Raw genomic sequence first — 20,738 nt, 5'->3', positions numbered from 1 at the left:
TGGATTGGTTACTGAGCCTAGTATCTACTTACAGTAGAACTAAGCAGCTGAGATGGACTTAGTAGTAGATTAATATTCCACGCGGCTACTTGTAACCGGCATCATCCGTTCGACAACATCCCATACTTCTCGCAGGAAGGGCAACTGCTGTAGTGGCGCTCAATCTAGAAGTGAAGATGCTCAACAGAAATAACAGACATGGGGAAAAGGAGGAAGAAGATAGAACTAACAGTGACTTTCATAATCAACTGTTGAGTCACCTGAGCAGTCTAACATGATACGACTATGGTCACATCACAACAACGCTCAGTCAGTCAGAGCGGAAGTGATGAAGGGTCGACCTGCTTTCATCAGAAAAGGGGAAGAGAAGAGGAATCAAAGAGATGGGAGAGATGAAGGGAAGCGACAAAAGAGAGAGATTGGGTCGGCTTCTGGTAAGCCGTTCCTTGAGGCGGCTGTACATATAATCTTTCTCATCATAAGAATCATATCCATCGCAATAACATATAGAATGGAATGGAAATAGAACAGACATAGATCATAACGACAAACTGAAAATAAATAAATCTGTATATTAATAATAATATCTAGAATAACTAGAAAACAGAATAAACTATCTTATGCCTTCCTACTCGTTTCTATGGCTCCACTTCCGCCTGGGAGAGGAGGGAGGGTCTAGAAGTCAACTGCAAGTGAAGAAAGAGAAATAGGAAGTAATGGTTTAAGTTAGTGAATGTTAATTAGAGAACGGAGAATAATTCACATGTTCTACCGGTTAAATATTTTGAGAATTTTCTGATAATCCGCCTCTGTCTTTAGAAGAACGGCTTCTTTTATCTTCTTATTATCGTGGTCATCGAGGTTAACCACACACGTAAATCTCCCCGCTAGATCTTGACGCATCTTGAACAAGCAATCTGGAGTATAAAAAGTGGAAAAGGGGGAGAATATGAGCGCCATGGTTTTTAAAGGCATTTCTTCCCAGTCTTTCTATTTTTTCATACTAATGTCAAAATCCAACTTCTGATAGCTTAGGTGGAAAATATTCAAGGACTAAAGGCTTCATCTAAAGCCGCCAGAGCGCTGGCGTCAAAACGGCAAACCCGTGGGCGCTGGGCTGAGTGAGGACCGACATATACATGCGGTTGTATGTTTTTTTTTTTTTTTTTTTTTTTTTTTTTTTTACACCATCAATCACTGCTGTTGTCTTCACATGGGATGGATAGATAGAAAAGTATCTGGCTAGCCATGTTTCTGGGTTGACCCATTCAGACATGTCCCTGCCAATCATTATTACACTATTTCAGAAAATACCCATAAGCAGATCTATCAGGGTCTAGTAGCCATAACAAGTCCTACGGACCACTCATAAACACCGCACTTTTTCTGACCTTCCTCGCAAGATTCTCAACCCTAGTATCCACCGATCCTTGAACAGACGAGTTGAATTGGTGCGATACCTCATCCGCATTGTCCGTGTCCACCAATGGAATCCGAAGCAGAATGGTAACACGCAAGAATTGTTCACGAATCCACTCATACTGCCCCGGTCGAAGAAAAGTCTTCATCAGAGGGCCGTGGTCCTCCAAGAAGAATGTCACTACACGGCTGAGCGGACTCAAGATATGCCACGGTCCTTGGGCGATAATATGGCTCCTATGCTCATTCCAGTTGCTTTCATTCCCCGATCCCAGCACATCGTCGGGAGGGAGTAGATCAATAGGGAGAAAAACAGCCGGATCGGCGAAGTCTGCAAGACTTAATGGTCCGGCTTGGTTTCCCAGGTAAAAAGGCACGCTGTGGCACACCGAGTCGACTAGCTCTTGTAGAGCCTGTTTACAACTGACGAAATCTTCATCCCTCGCCGAGATTTCGTCGGAACTGAGGATGATCTTGATGAGTAAGAGGCGTTGAACGCGCCATAGATTCCAGATCGTTCCAATTTGGCAGGAAGGGTACACCTCGCAGACAGACTCATAGGTGGGAATCAACGGTTCGATGTCTTGGCCGCTTGTGAGTTTCCTAGGCCTCCAATATTCTGGGACACTTCGAGCCCAAGCGAGGAGCTGTTCGTCAATGTGCTGTGCCTCGGTCCTCCAATCTCTGTGGTCGTGCTGTTTTGAAAGCATGGGGTCGTCGTGATTTGCTCGCTGAAAATAACTGGCCTGCAGCTCGGCGACAGACGCACCTATGGAATCAAGCAAAAAACTGGGGTTGGCAGGCTCAGTGGTCGAATCGTTGCTCTCAGTGAAAGACGAGCGTACAATGCTTTGCAACGGTCTGTTTTGGCGAATGGCCGAGGACATTTCGCTATGAAAAATATACTTTCGAAGGTATCCACTGACTAACCGATTGGTAAAGTCCGACTTCGCGAACGGGAGCAAAGAGATAGCGCCGTCGTGATGGACCCTCGAAGCTGGGCGACGGTCGTATATAGCAGCAAGGTTCTCATAAAATTGCAGCGATAAAACAGCTAACACGGTTGCTGGCTTGCCCCTTTCACTGGGGTCCTGGATTGTACTCCGAAGACACTTGACGGCCTGGAGATAAGCCTTTTGTGGTGCTCCGAAGCTATCGTGCCGCCAGAGAGATATCACCTCCGAGGCTATGGCTGATACCGCAAGCGAGAGGGCTGATTTCTGTGGCTGAGAGGAGTAGACTGGGACCAGCAGCTCGAAGAATCCACTGGCTGACTGCATGTCACGGCCCATGACAGCATAATGCTGCAGAAAGAACGGGACGCTTGTGTCGGGTTCAGCCAGGGGTCGTGGGCTAGGACAGGCCTTCTTTGGGACGACCTCGGTGCCAAACTTGTGGCTTTGGTCTTTGAACTTGAACGTGGTCGGTTTTGCCTTGTAGCCCCCACAATGAAGGCCAAGGCGCTGACAAGAGTGGCAGTTGGGCCTCGCCTCGTCACACTTCACTCGTCGTCGTTTGCAGGTAAGACAACCATTAGAGCGCCCGTGGTTGACCATGGCGAGAGTCGGCGACAATAGGAGCGATAACGTTGCGACGGGGTTCTTGCAGAACAGGTCTCCCACGATGTGGAGAGTAATATACTGACTGGAGTCAAGTTAGGCTCCAACATCGAATGGCCCCATCGCAAAACAAATACTTTATTTGGGTTAGCGGATTGACACAGCCATCGCCAAGCATCAGGCCTCCATTTGTCGCATCCTATCGCAAAACAGTCACTCGGTTCACGATAGTGTCATGGTGCTCTATGCGGGCACCTTGGGTGATGTTACTGACCTCCAACAACGAGATGAAGTATAAGTAGAGAAGGTATGACCGCTATGGAAGGGCAACTTAAGATACACACTTCCATTTCGCCAGCAATAACACCTTAAACTCCTTGTTCTCATACTCGATCATGAAATTCTCTGCCTACACCGGCCCTCTTTTGGTGACGGTGGTATACGGTCAAGCTGCGGTCGCTGCCAACAGCACCGAGAAACCTCCCACGTTGCAGCTGAGCACAAGCTCCGAGTTCAACTTTCAATTTCTCATTGCCTTGGGCAGCGCCACCGAGGGTGGAGCAGATATCGGGCCTGTTTTGGGTGCTGCTAACAAAATCAAAGCCGGAGACATGGCCGACTTCAGCAGAGAATTCTACAAGCTCGCCAACGCCACCAAAGCCCAGGCCGAAGACCCGGAAAACGCTTTTGATCCGATCAACGTTCGAGACAGTTGGTTCTCTGCATCCCAGTACTTCCGACTAGCGGACTTCTACAACCACAACAACTGGAGCGACCCGCTGATCAACACCCTATGGGTCGAGCAGACTGCAGCGTTCGACAAGGCCTTGGCCAACCTGCCTATTCCCGGTCAGCGTGTCCAGATCCCGTCTCCAGAGGGCAATTTCACCGTCGAAGCAATATGGTACGGCGCACCGGGGAGTGAACACCGCAAATTGCCCACATTGGTGATCGGAAATGGATTCGACGCGGCGCAGGAGGACTCGTACTACTATTTCGTGGCGCCGGCTCTAGCTAGAGGATGGAACTGCATCACCTACGAAGGTCCGGGGCAACCGACTGTGCGCCGAAACCAGAATGTGGGTTTCATTCCGGAGTGGGAGAACGTGGTCACTCCGATCGTGGACTGGGTGTTCGCCGAAAAGGCACAAGCGGTGGATACGGACCGGCTTGTGCTGATCGGAAACTCCTTTGGAGGTTTTCTGGCGGCCCGCGCTGCGGCTTTTGAGCCCCGTCTGTCTGCAGCTGTTCTCATCGGCGGTGTCTGGGACGCCTATGCTGGGTTTTCGCGTCAATTTCCGTCCGAGATCATTGAGATCTACGAGGCGGGTAACTACACGGACTTCGACGACAAGGTTCATTCGCTGCGAGACTCTGGCAAGCTCCCTACGTCTGCCGCTTGGGGCGTGGACCAGGGCTTATGGTCGTTCCATACGCACTCACCCTCCGAGTTTCTCGATATGAGCAAGGAATTCCGACTAGAGCACGTCGTTGACAACATCAAGATCCCCGTGTTCGTTGGTGACGCGGAATTCGAGAACTTTTTCAAAGGGCAACCGCAAAAGGTTAAGGATGCGCTGGGCGACAGGGGTACTCTGCATGAGTTCAAAGGGGTTGCTGGTTACCATTGTCACATTGGTGCTGCGCAGGAGTTTACGAGAACCATGTTCGCGTGGATTAACAAGACTCTTGGTTGAGAGGTGGTGGCAACTGAAGTTGGTTGTTGTATAGGTCAGAGAGCTACAGCATGTGCGAGACCTTCTATCGTAGTCATTTGTCAGTAGTAGCAGGTTGCCAGTGGAGATACACCAGGGAAATTGAATATCACTTGCCTTCTCTCCTGATTTCGTTTTGATGCAATGAAGTAGTCTTAGATATCACTAAGTGACTGTATTACTTTGCCGGGGAAGGGGCGTGTTTATAAGCTATTTACTCCATAGATACGCGGTATCCTCTTCTATTTGTGATCATCGCTGGTGTTAGAAGTTTACTTATGTAGTTCACCATATTAGAAGTCCAGACTAGATTTCTTATCGTCAGCAATAGCTATGGAAAGAAGTAGTAGCAATACATCATTCAGCAAATAGTCCACCCAGCTCCAGTAATCTCAGTCTCTCAGTGAACAAACCCAAGAACAACCCCAAAACGTCTTCACTCTTGCTATTAAAGCCCTTTCGCTCCGAAAAAGGCCACATACTTCAGCCACTCTACTCCATACTCTTCCCCTCGTCCCAGAACCCGTAAGTCATCTCCTCATAAACCTCACGGAATTGCTCCTGATCTAGCTCGTGCGCCAGCACTACCCGAATCGAAAACTGGGTCGCGGTGACCGCAGCTTGCGGTCTTCGACAACCCTCATCATCCAACACAGCAGCTTCTCGACAGTAAAGGGGAGCTGGGCACGGTAAAGACTATGGATCGAGAATGCGTGAAGGTTCGTAATGATGATGTCGACGGCCGCGGGCCCTGACCACACATTCCCGGTGGCTTTACGAGTCCAGTGTCCTTCGTCGACTGCTCCCACGCTGTCAGCGATAGGTTAGAGTTGGTATAATGATTCATGATGTGAGTATTCTAGGCTCCTCGAGGTAGGCCGACACTAAGTATAAATTGCTCCAGGCATAATCCGGTTTCTTTGGTAGCAGGCAATCTCGTGGCACCAGCTAAAGGTACCTTGGCTGGAGGAGGCGTCTCGTAAAGATAGGCTATAAGTCTTTCTATTTCTCCATGACTTCTATTTACTTAATAACCTGCATCAAGATGCTGGTGATACAGTAACTGATCTATTATTTATAAATATGATTGTCACTGAGCTATCCGCACAAACGAGCCACCTATATTCGGTATGACCTGGCTAGCTTTGAATTGATGGAATGTAGACAGTCAATCGAACGAGCTGGTGCTAATTTACGAGATAACGGGGCCTTCCACCTAGTCAAGATATATATGCAAGTTTTATTGTTACCTATCTTCTTTGTTCTTCTGTTTTTAATTCAAATCAAGCAGGTTTGGATATTAAGAAAGGGCTATATCAGACTTTTCAGGGGAAGCTCCCATTATAGGGCATAGGGCATGTCACGGCCTACCAAGATTTGCAGGCCGATGAGCTCGAGGTGTTCCAGAAAGAATCGTGTCATACACGGAAACGAAGCAAACCTGGAGGCTTTATTTACCTATCCGAAGTTGAAACGAGCACATACGACCACAGGGTGTGGAGAACAGGGCTTCCCGTCCGCTCAGCCGTACTTAAGCCATGCTTGTGAACGCGGTCAAACAATACCTGAGCCCTTCAGCCCTTGCCGCTTTGTGGGTGATTGACGCTAAACCAGAGGGTGAGTGCGGGTGAGCTGGGTGATGCTTTTCAAAGCCAAGGTGAGTGGGGTGAGTGACTGGGTGAGGGAGGGTGAGAGAGCGGGTGAGGTGAGCTGGGGAGGGCTTTTTTCGTAGACATAAATACTCCAGGGCTCTTTCACCTCCTGACCATCACCATCTACTTCTATCCAATTCATCTTGAACCTCCAGTCATCGAGTTTGTTGTCCGAAGCGAAACGGCCTTGCTTATCGAGCTTTACACGTGACTTTATAAATTGTCCAATCATTGCTCTCGGTTTCATTTGACCTCTTCATCACGTGATAAAATGTTCTTGACTGAAGAGAGAAAGAGACAAATCGAAGAGCTTAGTAAGATTGGGGAAGAACGAGGCTTTACTTTAGAATACCAGGAAGAGCAAACGAGCAAGCCGAACGAAATATGCCGAAAGAAACGAGCTCCAGTCACTGACGAACGATATGACCGAGCAGTGAACAATTGGAAGATGTACTATACTTATTCCCCCTACAGTGTTTGCAAGAGAGATTCACTAATCCCCACCAGATGGATGCTTTCGCGAAACGAACCTGAAACCAGATACTTCGCCAAACAGGAGCCTGACCCTCCGAACCAGATATTGAAGTTGTTCTGCGAGAGCTTCATAGTCCTTCGAAAAAGGGACTTACCGTCTCAGTCTACCGTGTGTCACAACCTTTCCTGCTTCATCGCCGAGTGGGAGAGAGAAACACAGAGAGAACTTCCGGATCATGTTACTGATGACGTGTATAATGTGCGCTAAACCTTTTTCAATTCCGTGTTCAATATTAGGCTAACGTGTGCTCCAGCACATCAAGGTCGTGCTTACCCCGAAGTATGGTCTACAAACGAAGCATCGAGAAAAATTCCCTGTTACAAGGAAGGACTTAGACATCCTTCTTAGACACCTTTTTGAAAAGGACGACCATGACTACATCCACGAACGGGCTAGGTTTCAAGACGCGTTTGCCCTTTGTCTGTTTTCGAATTCGGGGTCAAGAGCAGGCGCTGTTGTCGAATCGAGCTCCTACCGCGGGACAAATGAGTGCCTCTACTACAGGGTATGCTTTCCAATATATACCATTTTACAGGAGGGAACTTACAGTGTATCAAGCATCTTACGTTTAACATGAAATGGGACTCGGATATGAACATCAAATACTGGGTTTCTATTGACCCAAAGTTTTTGAAAGGCCATCGTTACGACGACGAAGCGAACATGTAAGTATTATTCATATCTTTTATTCTTTGGCATGTAATAACCAGTGCATAGCCCAAAGAATTGGATCCCAGAGCAGGAGATACTTGGCAGAAATTTCGCTTTCTATGCCATAGTTTCCGGAATTGCCGATGGGGCATTTAAGGGGATCGACACTGTTGACGAATTGCTGGCTAAAACACCTCCAAAAGGGCGGGAGTCCTGGACGCTTCTGTGGAGGCAGGAAGCGCTGGACCTCCCAATTTTCCGTATGGTGCGCTCTGACGGGCCACATGATACCTCCGCATTAACATTTTCTTCAATACGGCATCACTTCACATCACTTGCTCAGCGAGCATGTTTCCAGGACGTGCTGCGCATCCATGGGATCAGGGGTGGAGTTGCAAACACGATCGACCGTGAGTTTGTCTTAATTCGTTTTAACCGCTCTTCAGGTGCTATAACGGACAGCCTACTGATGCCCTTATAGCCAAAGCATCCGAAGCAACACGCAGTCAAGCACTCGACCATCAGAATCCAGATACCTTCCTGAAATATCAGTCGAGGTTCAAACGAGTGGATATACAATCTTGTTTCTGGAATATAGAGCCGGATTACGATTGCCTAGACATGGAAGAGAGTATGTCTCATCACCGGGATCCTAATGTACCCCAAAAACTTGATGCTGCTGCCGTTGCCGAAACCGAGAATACCGTTGAAATGAAAGCCATCTACCAGCAAATCAGTGAACTCACTCAACGAATATCATCAAAGCCGCATCAAAACCAAGATCTCGTGAGTGAAAGAGCAAAATTATACACCAGAGCCGCCAAGATGCGCCGTCACAAAAAGGCGGAATTCATCAAGAACTGGTGGAAATCATGCTACGATGAATACATTACTGGGGGCGAGTTTGAGGAAAGGGACCCCACATGCTTGTTGGACATTTACTGCAAATATATGCCCGAAAGAGAGCGCTTGCGGGAGAAGCTTTTCACCAGAACCTCGCTACACAGCGAAACAGGGAAGCAATGTTTACGTGATTTGGTGACCATTTGTACCTCGAAGGACGACAAGGTTGCTTACTACCCGGGCGAGGAGCCAATTGATGGGAAGTGCGCAGTGTGCTCGATGGAGATGGCTAGGTTCGTCGCGTCTGTCTCCAGTATTTGAATTGAGCTAACCTTAACAGCTTTCACAAACAGGAGCGTTCCAAACATATTTTACAGTGTCGGAGGAAGTCGATGAATGCGGCACCCTACCAGCAGCTGTACAAGAACGGAAAGCGAGCCCATCGACGAGCGCAGCGGAACTTCCTCGAATGGTGCTACATCTGCTGCGAGTGGTTTCACACAGAGGACGATTGGCAAACGCACTGTTACTTTCACCTAGAGCATCTACAGCCGCGATGCGGTCTTTTGACATTCCGCCATACATTGGTATACCCAGGGCTCTGCCCCTATTGTTTGGGTGACTCTGAGAAACAGCCCCAGGAGCGATTCAAGCAGTGGCGGGTTAAGTCTACGCTAATCAACCATATTAACGAGAAACATCTCAGTGGGAAGAAAGATGATGAGCCTCTTCAATGCCCCCATCCTTGCTGTGAAAAGAGATCATATTCCGGAACGCTGGGTTTGCGGCGTCATTTCTTCAATGCGCACTCTATTGAAGAACCTCGGAGGAACTGTGTCTCTCAGAAGAGAAAATGGATTGCAGACCTTGATGTCAAGGGAGAGCCCCCCAAAAGGGTTTGTTAAAATGATGGAAAATAAAGCTTCTGCATGTATAATTATTAGTGGGTCTAATATATTTAAACCTATCAGAACCTCCTAGAATCCATTAGACCTATCAAATATCTATTATACCCAAGTGTTACCCAAGAGTTACCCAAATGTAAAGGGCATCCGGGTACTAGGTGTTCTCCCATATGGTTAAAAAAACCAACATGGAACTTCATAGAAGTGTGGTAAGGTTTGCTCCGAAGATTGGACCAGGCACTGTTCTGAATCCTTCTCGGAATCAAAAAGATGCACTGGCTCAGAGTAGTTGGTGGGCCCGGATTTACTTCGACCAGATCATCGCGTTCCTGTTATTTCGAATGTTTTCTGTCACTTTTGGGTAAAGAAGCTGCGCGCTTAGGGATAGGCCTTGAGTTTTCCCGCGAGGGTTTGGAGTAAACCGAGGTTTGCTGTTTTTCAGAACGATGGGTTGGGTGTTTTGAGAACTCGTTGGATACCGATTCGATTGCTGAACCAAGGCTTGGTGCTTTTCTGGGCCTCTTCCTGGGGGAATGCTCCAGGAATTCATGCATGTGGTATATCGTGGAACCGTAAAATCAGAGTCTCTCTTCCGAAAAGGACTTGAAATATTGTGAGAGGTGAGTAGATAAATAGGTATCTTTAATGGCTGTGACAAATCAGATGTCATTAATTACATAGCCATGACAGAGGCTTTGTCTGATAACGAGGTTGTAATTAAGCCTTTAAAGGAGTCTCCAAATCTTCCAGAGGAGTGACAGTTGGATATGGGTGTAGCAACAGTAAATGTAAGGACGCAGTATATGACTTCGGTGACAAGTCCGGTAGCTTCAGGGAGTTGAGCATTGTTAAAAGATTCCGAGAATTCGGACATCGTAGTAAGGCATCTTAAGTTGGAAGAGAAACTTTCTAATCATACTGCCCCAGATAAGATATTTTGTGGCTCCATTAAACCCAGAGAATATAAGGTTTAGGTTTTTATCAGGGTATAGGCAAAGTAAACGGACGTTACCAGCTTTTTCTGGCCAATGATCAATCCGTAGATATTGGTGTATTCCTGAAAACATTTGAAAGTGGAAATAAATGGGGAAAGAGTCTTCATTATCCGTATGTTATTCTCAATATACTGATGGACGTATTCCGTACTTTTAGCGAAAAGTCCGGGTTGATTCTGTGTCGAATAGATGTTGCTATGATTGGAGCAATCGGATTTGTATGATCCAGTAAGGATATTGAAATGTTGTATTAGATCGAAAAGATAAATCGGTATATCTTCATCTACCAGTCTTATAGGATGCTGGCTGTTGCTCGAGTTGGGCTATTGACGTTCCGTTTCCGCTTGTGTTGTATGTCTCATGGGTTCCTAATAGAAATTGAGAATAGCCACTCCAAGTAAAGAAGCTGCGTGTTTAGGGATAGGCCTTGAGCCTTCCCTCAAAAGTTTAGAGTAAACCGAGATTCGCCGATTTTCAGAATGATGGGTTAGGTGTTTTAAGAACCCGTTGGATACCGATTGCTGAACCAAGGCTTGGTGTTTTTCTGGGCCTCTATCCCGGTTAGTTCTTGCAAAAGCCCAGGGACAGAATCAACGGTGCTGGACATACCTGGGCCTATATAAGCGGCCAGAGTTTCATAGTCTAGCTTCGACCTCAATGGCTTGAACTGGGCCAAAACTCTCAGAAAGGTTCTGAAAATCTTCTATAAATCGGTATATATTTGTCTATTGGTTTTATAGGACGCTTGCTGTTGCTCGAATTGGGCCGTTGGCGCTCCGTTTCCGCTTGCGTTGTATGTCTCATGGGTTCCTAATAGAAATTCTATATTAGTATAATATTCGAAGGAAAGAGGAAACCATTATTAACTTACTAGTGATAAACTGAAGTATCGATATCATCTTTGTCTTTTTTGACAAGTTGGAGGTTTAGATGCTGAGCCATCTTTTTCGACAAGTTGGAGAGTTGGATACTGAGCAATTTCATGGTATCCTATTGACTATGTAGGGTTGTCCATGCTATGCTGTCCTAATAGCCACTCTGTTTCAACTCAGTTTCGAAGGAGCAGCTAAATAAAAGTAGAGGAATAGACAGAACACTGTCCTATATCTGTTGAATGGGGCTCTGCAAGAAGAAAGATGAAGTATAGAAGATAGACAGAATACTGTCCTATATCTGTTGTATAGGGCTCTATAAGAGGAGAGATGAAGTGTGGAAGATAGACAGAATACTATCCTATATCTGTTGCATGGGGCATTGAGGCTCTATGAGAAGAGAGACGAAGTATGGAAGAAGAAGAGATGTGGAAGAAGAAGAGAGAAGAAGAGGAAGAAGGGGGGGGAAGGGGTTTATATATGAACCTGGCCCTATTATGCTTCACTCTACCTATTGTTCCTTCGTTATTCACCAAATCCATATCTTTCTACTTCTATCCTCTTCCATGACTTATATATTCACCTTTAGATTCACAGTTTTCACTTTTCAGGAACTTCCCGGAACTTCCTTCTACCTCTTCATCTTTATGATTCTGTGAATGATTAAATCAGTGGTTTATTAGGGCCTTAGAGGTCATATGATCTGGATCATATGACCCATAGAACCTTGTGGCCGCGGGATTTATCGCCTCGTATAATCGCAGCATTCGAAGGAATGATAATTGCATTGAAAATGCGCAGAACAATGGAGGAGAAAATACTGCATTACTAAACTTATTTTGATCGATTTTATTGTTTATTTTAAAGCTCCGAAACTGCATAAATATAAGCTATATCGCCTAAGTTAGAAATAATCAAGAGTCTATAGATATAAATTGTAGTTTTAGAGCTACGTTTATCCTTGATCACGTGATCAAACACACTATCAACTAACTAACGAAATGAGGCTGATTGAAGCCCAGCCAATGGTGTTATCATACACGAAATGCTCTCATTGGCTGCCACCTGCTGGTCAGCTGGTCCTCCTTTCAACCCCGCTTTTGGTGTGGGAAGATGTTTCGTTCACCTCGTTATAATCAACCGCCGTTTATCATCCACCACTATCGAACCTTTCTTTTCAGACAAAATCGCCGTCAGTATGTCAAAAAATGATGCAATATTTACCCATGACGACTATACTGTGGCTTGGGTCTGTCCGCTGGAGGTTGAACAGATAGCAGCTATGAAGATGTTGGACAGCGAACATGAGCGCCTGCCACAGCCACCTAATGACCACAACGTCTACACACTCGGCAGCATCAATGGACATAACGTTGTCATTGCTGGGCTTCACTCCCCTGGGAACAGCCCTGCGGCCGTAGTTGTCACTCAAATGAGAAATACGTTCCGGCAGTTAAGATTCGGTGTCCTTGTTGGTATAGGTGGTGGCGTACCGACAAGAACTGAGCAGGGAAACATCCACCTCGGTCATGTGGTGGTAAGCAAACCCGTTGGTGAACATTCAGGTGTGGTGCAGTATGATCACGGGAAGGCCGAAGTCGGCCAATTTCGACACACTGGCTACCTGGCTCCGCCGCCAACTGTGTTGCTCAATGCCGCCCGAGAAATGGACATAAGGCGGGCAATGACGCAGGGAGATCCGCTTCTCAATCATATCGCACGCATCGACACGGCTGTTCGGGGCCTGCGGAGATACAAGTATCCTGGAGCAAACAAGGACCACCTCTTCCGAGCAGAATATGTCCATCCTGACCCGCATGTTTCCTGCCAGAAATGCGGATGCGATTCGAGTCAGATTGTGGATCGTCGCGCTGAAGATAGCGATGATGACGACGATATGTATGACCAAGGGCAGCAACTAGTCGTACACAGGGGAACGATTGCTGCTGGGGAGCTGGTCATCAAACATGGAATGCTGAGAGATGCACTAGCAAGGCAGTATAATATCCTCTGTTTTGAGATGGAGGCTGCCGGGGCATTAGCTGACTTCCCTTGCCTTGTTATACGGGGCATCTCGGACTATTCGGACTCGCATAAGAATTGCCGGTGGCAGGGTTATGCTGCGGCAGCAGCAGCAGCATACGCTAGAGAGCTGTTTTTTCACCTGCCTGTGGATGAGGTCAAACAATGCAAGATAGCTGAGCACGGTCAGTAAGCAGCTATAGATGAATGCCCTTATAAAATTCAACAAGCTTTTTACTGATTACTCGGTAGACGTACAATATATAATTAACCAAGTTGAAGGCCTCACCCAAGACAACCAGTGCCACAAAATGTATAAATGGTTGAACCCACCTGATCCTTCAGCCAATTTAAACGAAGGGCAAAAGAAGCGACAAGAAGGAACGGGTTTTTGGTTCCTCCAGAGTCAACAATTTATAGAATGGAGCTCTGGAATACGTCGGCATCTCTGGCTGCATGGAATTCCAGGGTGTGGGAAAACCGTTCTCAGCGCGACAATTATTAAGCACCTCAACCAAGAAGTTGATTCTTCTCACATTGTCCTCTATTTCTTCTTCGATTTCACCGATTCTTACAAACAGTCAGTTGACAAGCTTGTTCGCTCGCTTGTTGCACAGCTGTATTCAAAGTGTGAGAAATCTCGGATGGAACTGGACAAGCTGTATTTGTCTTGCGAACATGGCCGTCGACAGCCAACACACGAAACCCTATTCGCCACATTCCTGGAAATGGCGAACTGCACCGAAAAGGTCCAAATCGTTATAGACGCTCTGGATGAATGCAAATCAAGAACAGAGTTACTTCTGTGGATGAAAAATCACGCAAGGTCTGGGCATTCAGGACTCAGCCTCCTCGCAACAAGTCGGAAGGAAGAGGATATTGAAACCGAACTGAGACCCTGGTTGCATCAGGAGAATATGATTTCTATTCAACAAGCTGCTGTGGATGTTGATATTCGCGCATATGTCCATACACGACTTCGAAATGATCGAGGTTTTAAGAGGTGGCACTCGAAACCATCTGTTCAAGATGAAATTGAGACCGAACTTATGAAGAAAGCTGATGGAATGTAAGAAATATTACCATATCATGGCTTGTGAGGTTTTATAGTCGATCAGCGCGCGCTGACTCTGCATTCAGGTTCAGGTGGGCTACATGCCAACTCGATCTTCTGGAAAAGTGTCCAGATCTCCGAAAGCTTCGGGAGTCGCTTAGATCTCTCCCAAAGACATTAGAGGAGACGTACGGCCGAATCTTGGCTAGCATTGACGAAAATTATCGAGATTACGCAATACGGATTCTGCAATTTCTTACTTACTCAGAGCGTCCGTTGACAATACAAGAAACTGTTGATGCGATAGTAGTCGATCCTAGCAGAGATGACCCCTTTGATCCTGAACTAAGGATGCCAGAACACCGAGACATTATGAGAATTTGTTCAAGTCTGGTCTCTCTTGTCACAAGACCGACCAATCGCAGGACAGGAGAGACGTTGATAGAGCTACAGTTAGCGCATTTTTCTGTTCAGCAATATCTTAAATCAGCACGAATTGAAGCGACTTTCCCAAAGAACATGACTGATGTCGGTATAGTATTCCAGAATGGCATGAGCGAAAGCAATGCATCAGGATCTATTACAAGGGTTTGCCTGGCATATTTGTCTCATCTGGACAAACAGTGTCTAACCAGGGAAATCACAGTAAAATTTCCGCTGGCGCTGTACTCCGCACGGTATTGGTTGGACCATGCGAAAGCTGGAGAGACCGGGAAGGACGTGCAGGAGAGCATTTTGGACTTTCTTCTCTATCAAAGGCAAGCGTACGCAGTCTGGGGTAGGCTTTTTAACCCAGATCGCCCGCGGGAGAAAGGGCCGAGACCAATCATAAGCATGGCGCCTCCATTGTACTACGCATCTTTAGCAAGCCTTCAACATGTTGCAGAACTGCTGCTAGACAAGGGAGCTGATGTAAATGCGCAGGGTGGATATTACGGTACTGCTCTTCAGGCAGCTTCTCATAAAGGCCACCAGGGCATCGTACAGATGCTGCTAAACAGAGGAGCTGATGTCAATACGCAGGGGGGATATTACGGTACTGCTCTTCAGGCAGCTTCTCATAAAGGCCACCAGGGCATCGTACAGATGCTGCTAAACAGAGGAGCTGATGTCAATACGCAGGGGGAACATTACAGAAATGCCCTCTATGCAGCCTCTTATGGAGGCTACCAGGAGATTGTACAGATGCTGCTAAATAGAGGAGCTGATGTCAATACGCAGGGGGGATATTACGGCAATGCTCTCCAGGCAGCTTCTCATAAAGGGGACCAGGGCATCGTACAGATGCTACTAGACAGAGGAGCTGATGCCAATACGCAGGGGGGATATTACGGTACTGCTCTCCAGGCAGCTTCTCATAAAGGCCACCAGGGCATCGTACAGATGCTGCTAAACAGAGGAGCTGATGTCAATACGCAGGGGGGATATTACGGCAATGCTCTCCAGGCAGCTTCTCATAAAGGGGACCAGGGCATCGTACAGATGCTACTAGACAGAGGAGCTGATGCCAATACGCAGGGGGGATATTACGGTACTGCTCTCCAGGCAGCTTCTTATGCAGGCTATCAGGAGATTGTACAGATGCTACTAGACAGAGGAGCTGATGTCAATACGCAGGGGGGAAATTACGGCAATGCTCTCCAGGCAGCTTCTTATGCAGGCTATCAGGAGATTGTACAGATGCTACTAGACAGAGGAGCTGATGTCATTGCGCAGGGGGGATTTGACGGTAATGCCCTCCAAGTAGCTTCTTTTAAAGGGGACCAGGAGATTGTACAGATTCTGCTAGACAGAGGAGCTGATGTCAATACGCAGGGGGGATATTACGGCAATGCTCTCCAGGCAGCTTCTTATGCAGGCTATCAGGAGATTGTACAGATGCTGCTAGACAGAGAAGCTGATGTCAATACGCAGGGGGGATATTACGGCAATGCTCTCCAGGCAGCTTGTGCTGTAGGCCACCAGGAGATTGTACAGATGCTGCTAGACAGAGAAGCTGATGTCAATACGCAGGGGGGAAATTACGGCAATGCTCTCCAGGCAGCTTGTGCTGTAGGCCACCAGGAGATTGTACAGATGCTGCTAGACAGAGAAGCTGATGTCAATACGCAGGGGGGAAATTACGGCAATGCTCTCCAGGCAGCTTCTTATGCAGGCTATCAGGAGATTGTACAGATGCTGCTAGACAGAGAAGCTGATGTCAATACGCAGGGGGGAAATTACGGCAATGCTCTCCAGGCAGCTTCTTATAAAGGCCACCAGGGCATCGTACAGATGCTACTAGACAGAGGAGCTGATGTTAATAAACAGGGGGGATCTGACGATAATGCTCTCCAGGCAGCTTATGATGCAGACTACCAGAACTTTATATAGCTACTGCTAGACAGAGAAGCTGATATTAATATATATAAGAGGAAATACGGTAATACTCTCCAGGTAGCTTCTTATGAAGGCCACTAGGAGATTATATAGATACTGCTAGACAAGGGAGCTAATATTAGTACGTAGGAAGGATAATAGAGTAATGCTCTCCAGGCAGCGTTTGATGGATGCCACCAGGATATCGTACAGATGCTGCTAGAGAATGCACTTGACTCACATGGCAGATATTGATTTTGGCAACACTCCAAGATTCTCACATTAAATTCTAAAACCATTCCAGAAACCGCACAACCTGCTACAACATTCTCGTTTCTCTAGGCTTTATTCAAAAGGTATATTTATTTCCTTATCACCTGGAAACTTCCAGAATCTTCCAGGAACTTACCTAACTCTGAGAACGTATTGGTCCCTACTAAGCTTCATACCTAGTTTCATCTTAACACGTATGCTTATGAGAAATTCTCAGTCTATACCAAACCAAACGGCTTAGCTATATGAGCTTGTTAGGCTACAATATAATTCCACAATGGGTCCAGGACTGTGTATTGAAGACAAAAGGCTACCCCACCGCTAAGTAACTACTGTAGAAATAAGTTCCCAATACCATGATATGATCCTACAGAAAGACGCCAAAGTTAATAGAAACTAGCATTACTCCTAATTAACATGTCCTTAAGAGATCTCCTAAAATCGACGTACCAGTATAGCCCTCATAAACAAGTATTATTTGTTGGGTTAATCTCGACAACAGATCAAGGATTCACCCTTCTGAAGCCGGCTTTCATCTCAAGCTCATGGTCCTCTTTCACCTTCTCTAGTTTTCCGAATTTGTATATTATGACCATAGCAAAAGTCACTGACAGCGAAAGCCCAGTCGTAATAGCTGTCAGGAGGGCCATTATAGACCAGTTGCCTTCCCGGGCCGTGTAAACATTAACGAAAGTAGTTACTAGCCCGGCCGTTGCATTAAGTAAGGTAGGGCTGAGTTAACCTTTAGTCGCTTTTCTCAACATAATTTGGAAACTCCTTACATGAACAACCGATTGACCAACCAAATATAATTATTTCTTCGCTCCCAGAATAACCAACCCATAAGTGACGCGCCTAGTGCGAGGAACAAGCAGGCAATTGCAAGTAGTGGGGGGTTCTGAATTGTGTTAATGATAGCTTGTCCAGTTTTCGTCTTCTCTAAATCCTCCGAAAAAGGCTGAGACTTCTGAAGGGAAGTGAACGTGCCAGGTACCACAAGATACCCGGCAAGAAGTAACCAGCTCGCAGCACCGGCCAGGACATTATAGAACCAGGGGATGTAGTCGAGCTCAAGAAGCATGTGAACATAACGGGTCTCAATAGTATGTGATGTGTTGGTTCGATGGAGGGAAGGCTCTCCATCAGGTCTGGCAGGCTGGCGGGCTTCCATTTTTGCGGCATGAGAAAAGCTGGGATAGAGCCGGATGTAGAACGCTTTATATTATCTGGCTAGTTTAAATTTACGTAATAAGCTGACACGAGTGAGCTGTGGGTGAGCAAGTATTGAAACCCTAGGTCCTATCGAGTTTACAGAGTTTGCCAGTGATAGGCAGTTGGGGGTTCGAGACTAAGTTATGGTGAGACAGACTAAGCTGACAGCCAACAAGAAACTAAACTACGAATATCTTGAGATGTTTCCTATCTAAAAGGATACTCTGTTAATTTCGTCAAAACTAATACATTGAGCCGTTTTAGCGTCCTTTACCTCTCCCACCTCCGCTGGCGAGCGATAGAACAAAGGGTGTTTATAGGACGGAGACACCACGGCATCGCCTGAATCTGTAAGAATGGATGCTTAAAGATACTTAGTAACAAGCATTCCTGATTCTAATAGACTATCACTTACCCGCAGGAGCTCATCCACTGTGGCTGTGGGTGAAGCACCTATAAAGTCTTCTGCGATAAGACCGATGGTGCCACGAACAGTGGTGGCATTCTGCAAATCGAGCAGTTTCCGGGCTATATTGCAGACAGCCTGTACATCCTGAGCTTTGCCCACAGAAGTAGGGCTCTGGACCAAGGATCTACCGATACCCGCTGGAAAGGTCAGTAGAAATTTTTAGAAAGTTAAGTCCACCACCCACAGATCTTGACTTCACCATCCTGGGTGATCAGAATATTGGAACAGCCTAGGCCTCCGTAGGATATGCCCAACTCATCGTGAATGTATTTCAGTCCGTTCAAAATCTGCACACTATGTTAGTAACCACTCCTACCTGGCTGAAAGGGCACTCTACCTCTTTGCATATAACTGAGACTTCCACTTCACTCAAGCGAAATACCGGTAATAACTGGTGAATCTCACGAAGTGTGGTTCCCCACTGACCGTAGATAAAGAAACAACCTCCTCTTTTCACGAAGATCTCCTTAAAACCAAGCACATTTCTATGGGAGACCTGTGTGATGTGCTGCAAGGGGAAGGTATTGCCTTCAACTTTGCAGTGACTGAGAAATCCAATAGCTAGGCCATCCTGAAACTCGATAGCATCGATACCGTTCCAGGACGGATCCAATCCAATAAAGATCCTGTTTGACTGGTCGTATGGAGACCCATATTTGACGAAATCAAGACTATAGCGGGGATTTGTCGCTGGAGTAACCGGCTCAGGGGTATGCACGGGCTCACGGACAGCCAATTCGATCGGTGATCCTAGAGTTAAGGCTGGTGCCATTTTGAGCTGGTTATTTGCAATAATTCAGCTCGGATTACAGTACATGTTCCAAGTTATTTAAATCATTAGACTGTTAGAAGCTTACAAAAATATTTAGGTGCCCCGATCAAAACGCAAATCAAGTGGGGCCTGGCTGCGACACCAAACGGTTCGGCAGGTAAGAGCCCCGAGGACTGGGCAAAATCGCCCTAGTCTCGCGCCTTGCTACCAGCCCGTGCCGGAGCCTAGGCAATAGGTTACGACCTATATTTTTGTGATCTTTCAATGAACCGATCCGGCAACCTACAGTATTCCGAGGCTATGGAGAGATCGAAGCGAGAGACACGTCTCCCTAAACATCTTTGGGATAATAGTGGGACTCCAGAAAAAGACACCATCAAACTAGTTAGCAAGGCAAGGCAGAAAGACACCCCAAAAAACCGATTTCACGTTCCTATCCCAGTACTTCCGACTGTTCCAGAGTCCACGGTTCCGGAGCCAAAGAGCCTTCCACCAAGCACTCTGCGAACTAACTCGACATTTCTACACGATGGAAGGCCTTCCCGGAAATATCTCATATCCTGGCAGATCAATCAGGCCGGGCTTGGTTGGATAGGTCTCGAAAACAACCCAGGATATCCCTCTCAGGTGTTGTTGAAAAAGATACCCGCCGTCAATAAGACCACAATCTCAAATTTACGACCAGCAGCTCATCCTAATATTGTTGAGTTATTGGAAGCGTTTTGCGACCACGCTACCGTGTTTCTTGCTTATCGATATCACGGGATTGCAGTGAACTTGTCCTTTGTTAGCGCAAGCCCCTACGTCACATTGGGAGAAGCAGATCTTTCCACAATCTGCCGGAGTATCCTTAAAGGCCTTGAATACATACATGACACACTTCATATTAGCCATGGGGACATTTCTGGCAGAAACATTCTGCTCTTCGAAGACGGAGAGCTGCGAATAGGTGAGTAGAGCTATCCCATAATATTGAAAATACCGCTAAGTCGATCCAGCAAATGTGGGTCAACGTGTGTTGGAGGGAGATGGTAACAAAGAAGCGAATGACAGACATGACCTGGCCCTTTTATTAATAAACTTGTATGATCCGAGGACGACAATGGAGGAAGGTCACGTATACATTGACAATCCTGCGAACGTCTCCGAATATGGTAGAGACTTCATTTCCAAAGTCAAGACCGCTTCTTACTCGCATATCTTCCAGGTAAATGCATTCCTTGCTGCTTTCATCTCAATTCTAATAAGATAGCATGCTTTTCTCCTACAGGCGACACCCGGTGACCGGACATGGAACTTGAGACCCCACTACTTGGATGCGGTGGGGTATGGGAAGGTTTTGCCCCGAAGAGCAAAACAAAAAGATCTAGATAGTTTATAATAAAGCAGTCATATTACGTCGGAAGAACTTTGGCCGGCCCCGTAGCTCTAT

General features: G+C 46.6%; 6 protein-coding genes across 6 annotated transcripts; 4 read left to right on the top strand and 2 right to left on the bottom strand.

Annotated features, from left to right (window-relative positions):
* Nucleotides 1-655: 655 nt before the first annotated feature.
* LDX57_009117 (Zn(II)2Cys6 transcription factor domain-containing protein) lies at nucleotides 656-3,014 on the bottom strand. Its single transcript, XM_046090838.1, has one exon. It carries the CDS (start codon nucleotides 2,973-2,975, stop codon nucleotides 1,356-1,358), a length of 1,620 nt encoding a protein of 539 aa, XP_045946813.1. The 5' UTR covers nucleotides 2,976-3,014; the 3' UTR covers nucleotides 656-1,355.
* A 359-nt stretch (nucleotides 3,015-3,373) lies between these two features.
* Nucleotides 3,374-4,675, top strand: psoB (hydrolase psoB; the record flags this gene model as incomplete). The annotated part of the gene is made up of 1 exon (XM_046090837.1): nucleotides 3,374-4,675. The coding sequence occupies one exon, from the start codon at nucleotides 3,374-3,376 to the stop codon at nucleotides 4,673-4,675; it is 1,302 nt and encodes a 433-aa protein (XP_045946812.1).
* A 2,181-nt stretch (nucleotides 4,676-6,856) lies between these two features.
* LDX57_009115 (uncharacterized protein) lies at nucleotides 6,857-9,279 on the top strand (the record flags this gene model as incomplete). Its single annotated transcript, XM_046090836.1, has 6 exons — nucleotides 6,857-7,078; nucleotides 7,134-7,385; nucleotides 7,439-7,545; nucleotides 7,598-7,941; nucleotides 8,013-8,667; nucleotides 8,715-9,279. The coding sequence occupies 6 exons, from the start codon at nucleotides 6,857-6,859 to the stop codon at nucleotides 9,277-9,279; spliced, it is 2,145 nt and encodes a 714-aa protein (XP_045946811.1).
* A 3,149-nt stretch (nucleotides 9,280-12,428) lies between these two features.
* On the top strand, nucleotides 12,429-13,361 carry LDX57_009114 (uncharacterized protein; the record flags this gene model as incomplete). Its single annotated transcript, XM_046090835.1, has 1 exon — nucleotides 12,429-13,361. One exon carries the CDS (start codon nucleotides 12,429-12,431, stop codon nucleotides 13,359-13,361), a length of 933 nt encoding a protein of 310 aa, XP_045946810.1.
* Nucleotides 13,362-15,138: 1,777 nt separating this feature from the next.
* On the top strand, nucleotides 15,139-16,595 carry LDX57_009113 (ankyrin repeat domain-containing protein; the record flags this gene model as incomplete). The annotated part of the gene is made up of 2 exons (XM_046090834.1): nucleotides 15,139-15,147; nucleotides 15,174-16,595. 2 exons carry the CDS (start codon nucleotides 15,139-15,141, stop codon nucleotides 16,593-16,595), a joined length of 1,431 nt encoding a protein of 476 aa, XP_045946809.1.
* A 1,740-nt stretch (nucleotides 16,596-18,335) lies between these two features.
* On the bottom strand, nucleotides 18,336-19,306 carry LDX57_009112 (uncharacterized protein; the record flags this gene model as incomplete). The annotated part of the gene is made up of 4 exons (XM_046090833.1): nucleotides 18,336-18,413; nucleotides 18,481-18,671; nucleotides 18,719-18,821; nucleotides 18,917-19,306. 4 exons carry the CDS (start codon nucleotides 19,304-19,306, stop codon nucleotides 18,336-18,338), a joined length of 762 nt encoding a protein of 253 aa, XP_045946808.1.
* Between the last annotated feature and the right edge of the window lie 1,432 nt (nucleotides 19,307-20,738).

This window comes from Aspergillus melleus (genome assembly GCF_016097325.1).
Source record: "Aspergillus melleus strain CBS 546.65 chromosome Unknown contig5, whole genome shotgun sequence".
Taxonomy (NCBI): domain Eukaryota; kingdom Fungi; phylum Ascomycota; class Eurotiomycetes; order Eurotiales; family Aspergillaceae; genus Aspergillus; species Aspergillus melleus.
This window is presented reverse-complemented; position numbering and strand designations above follow the sequence as displayed.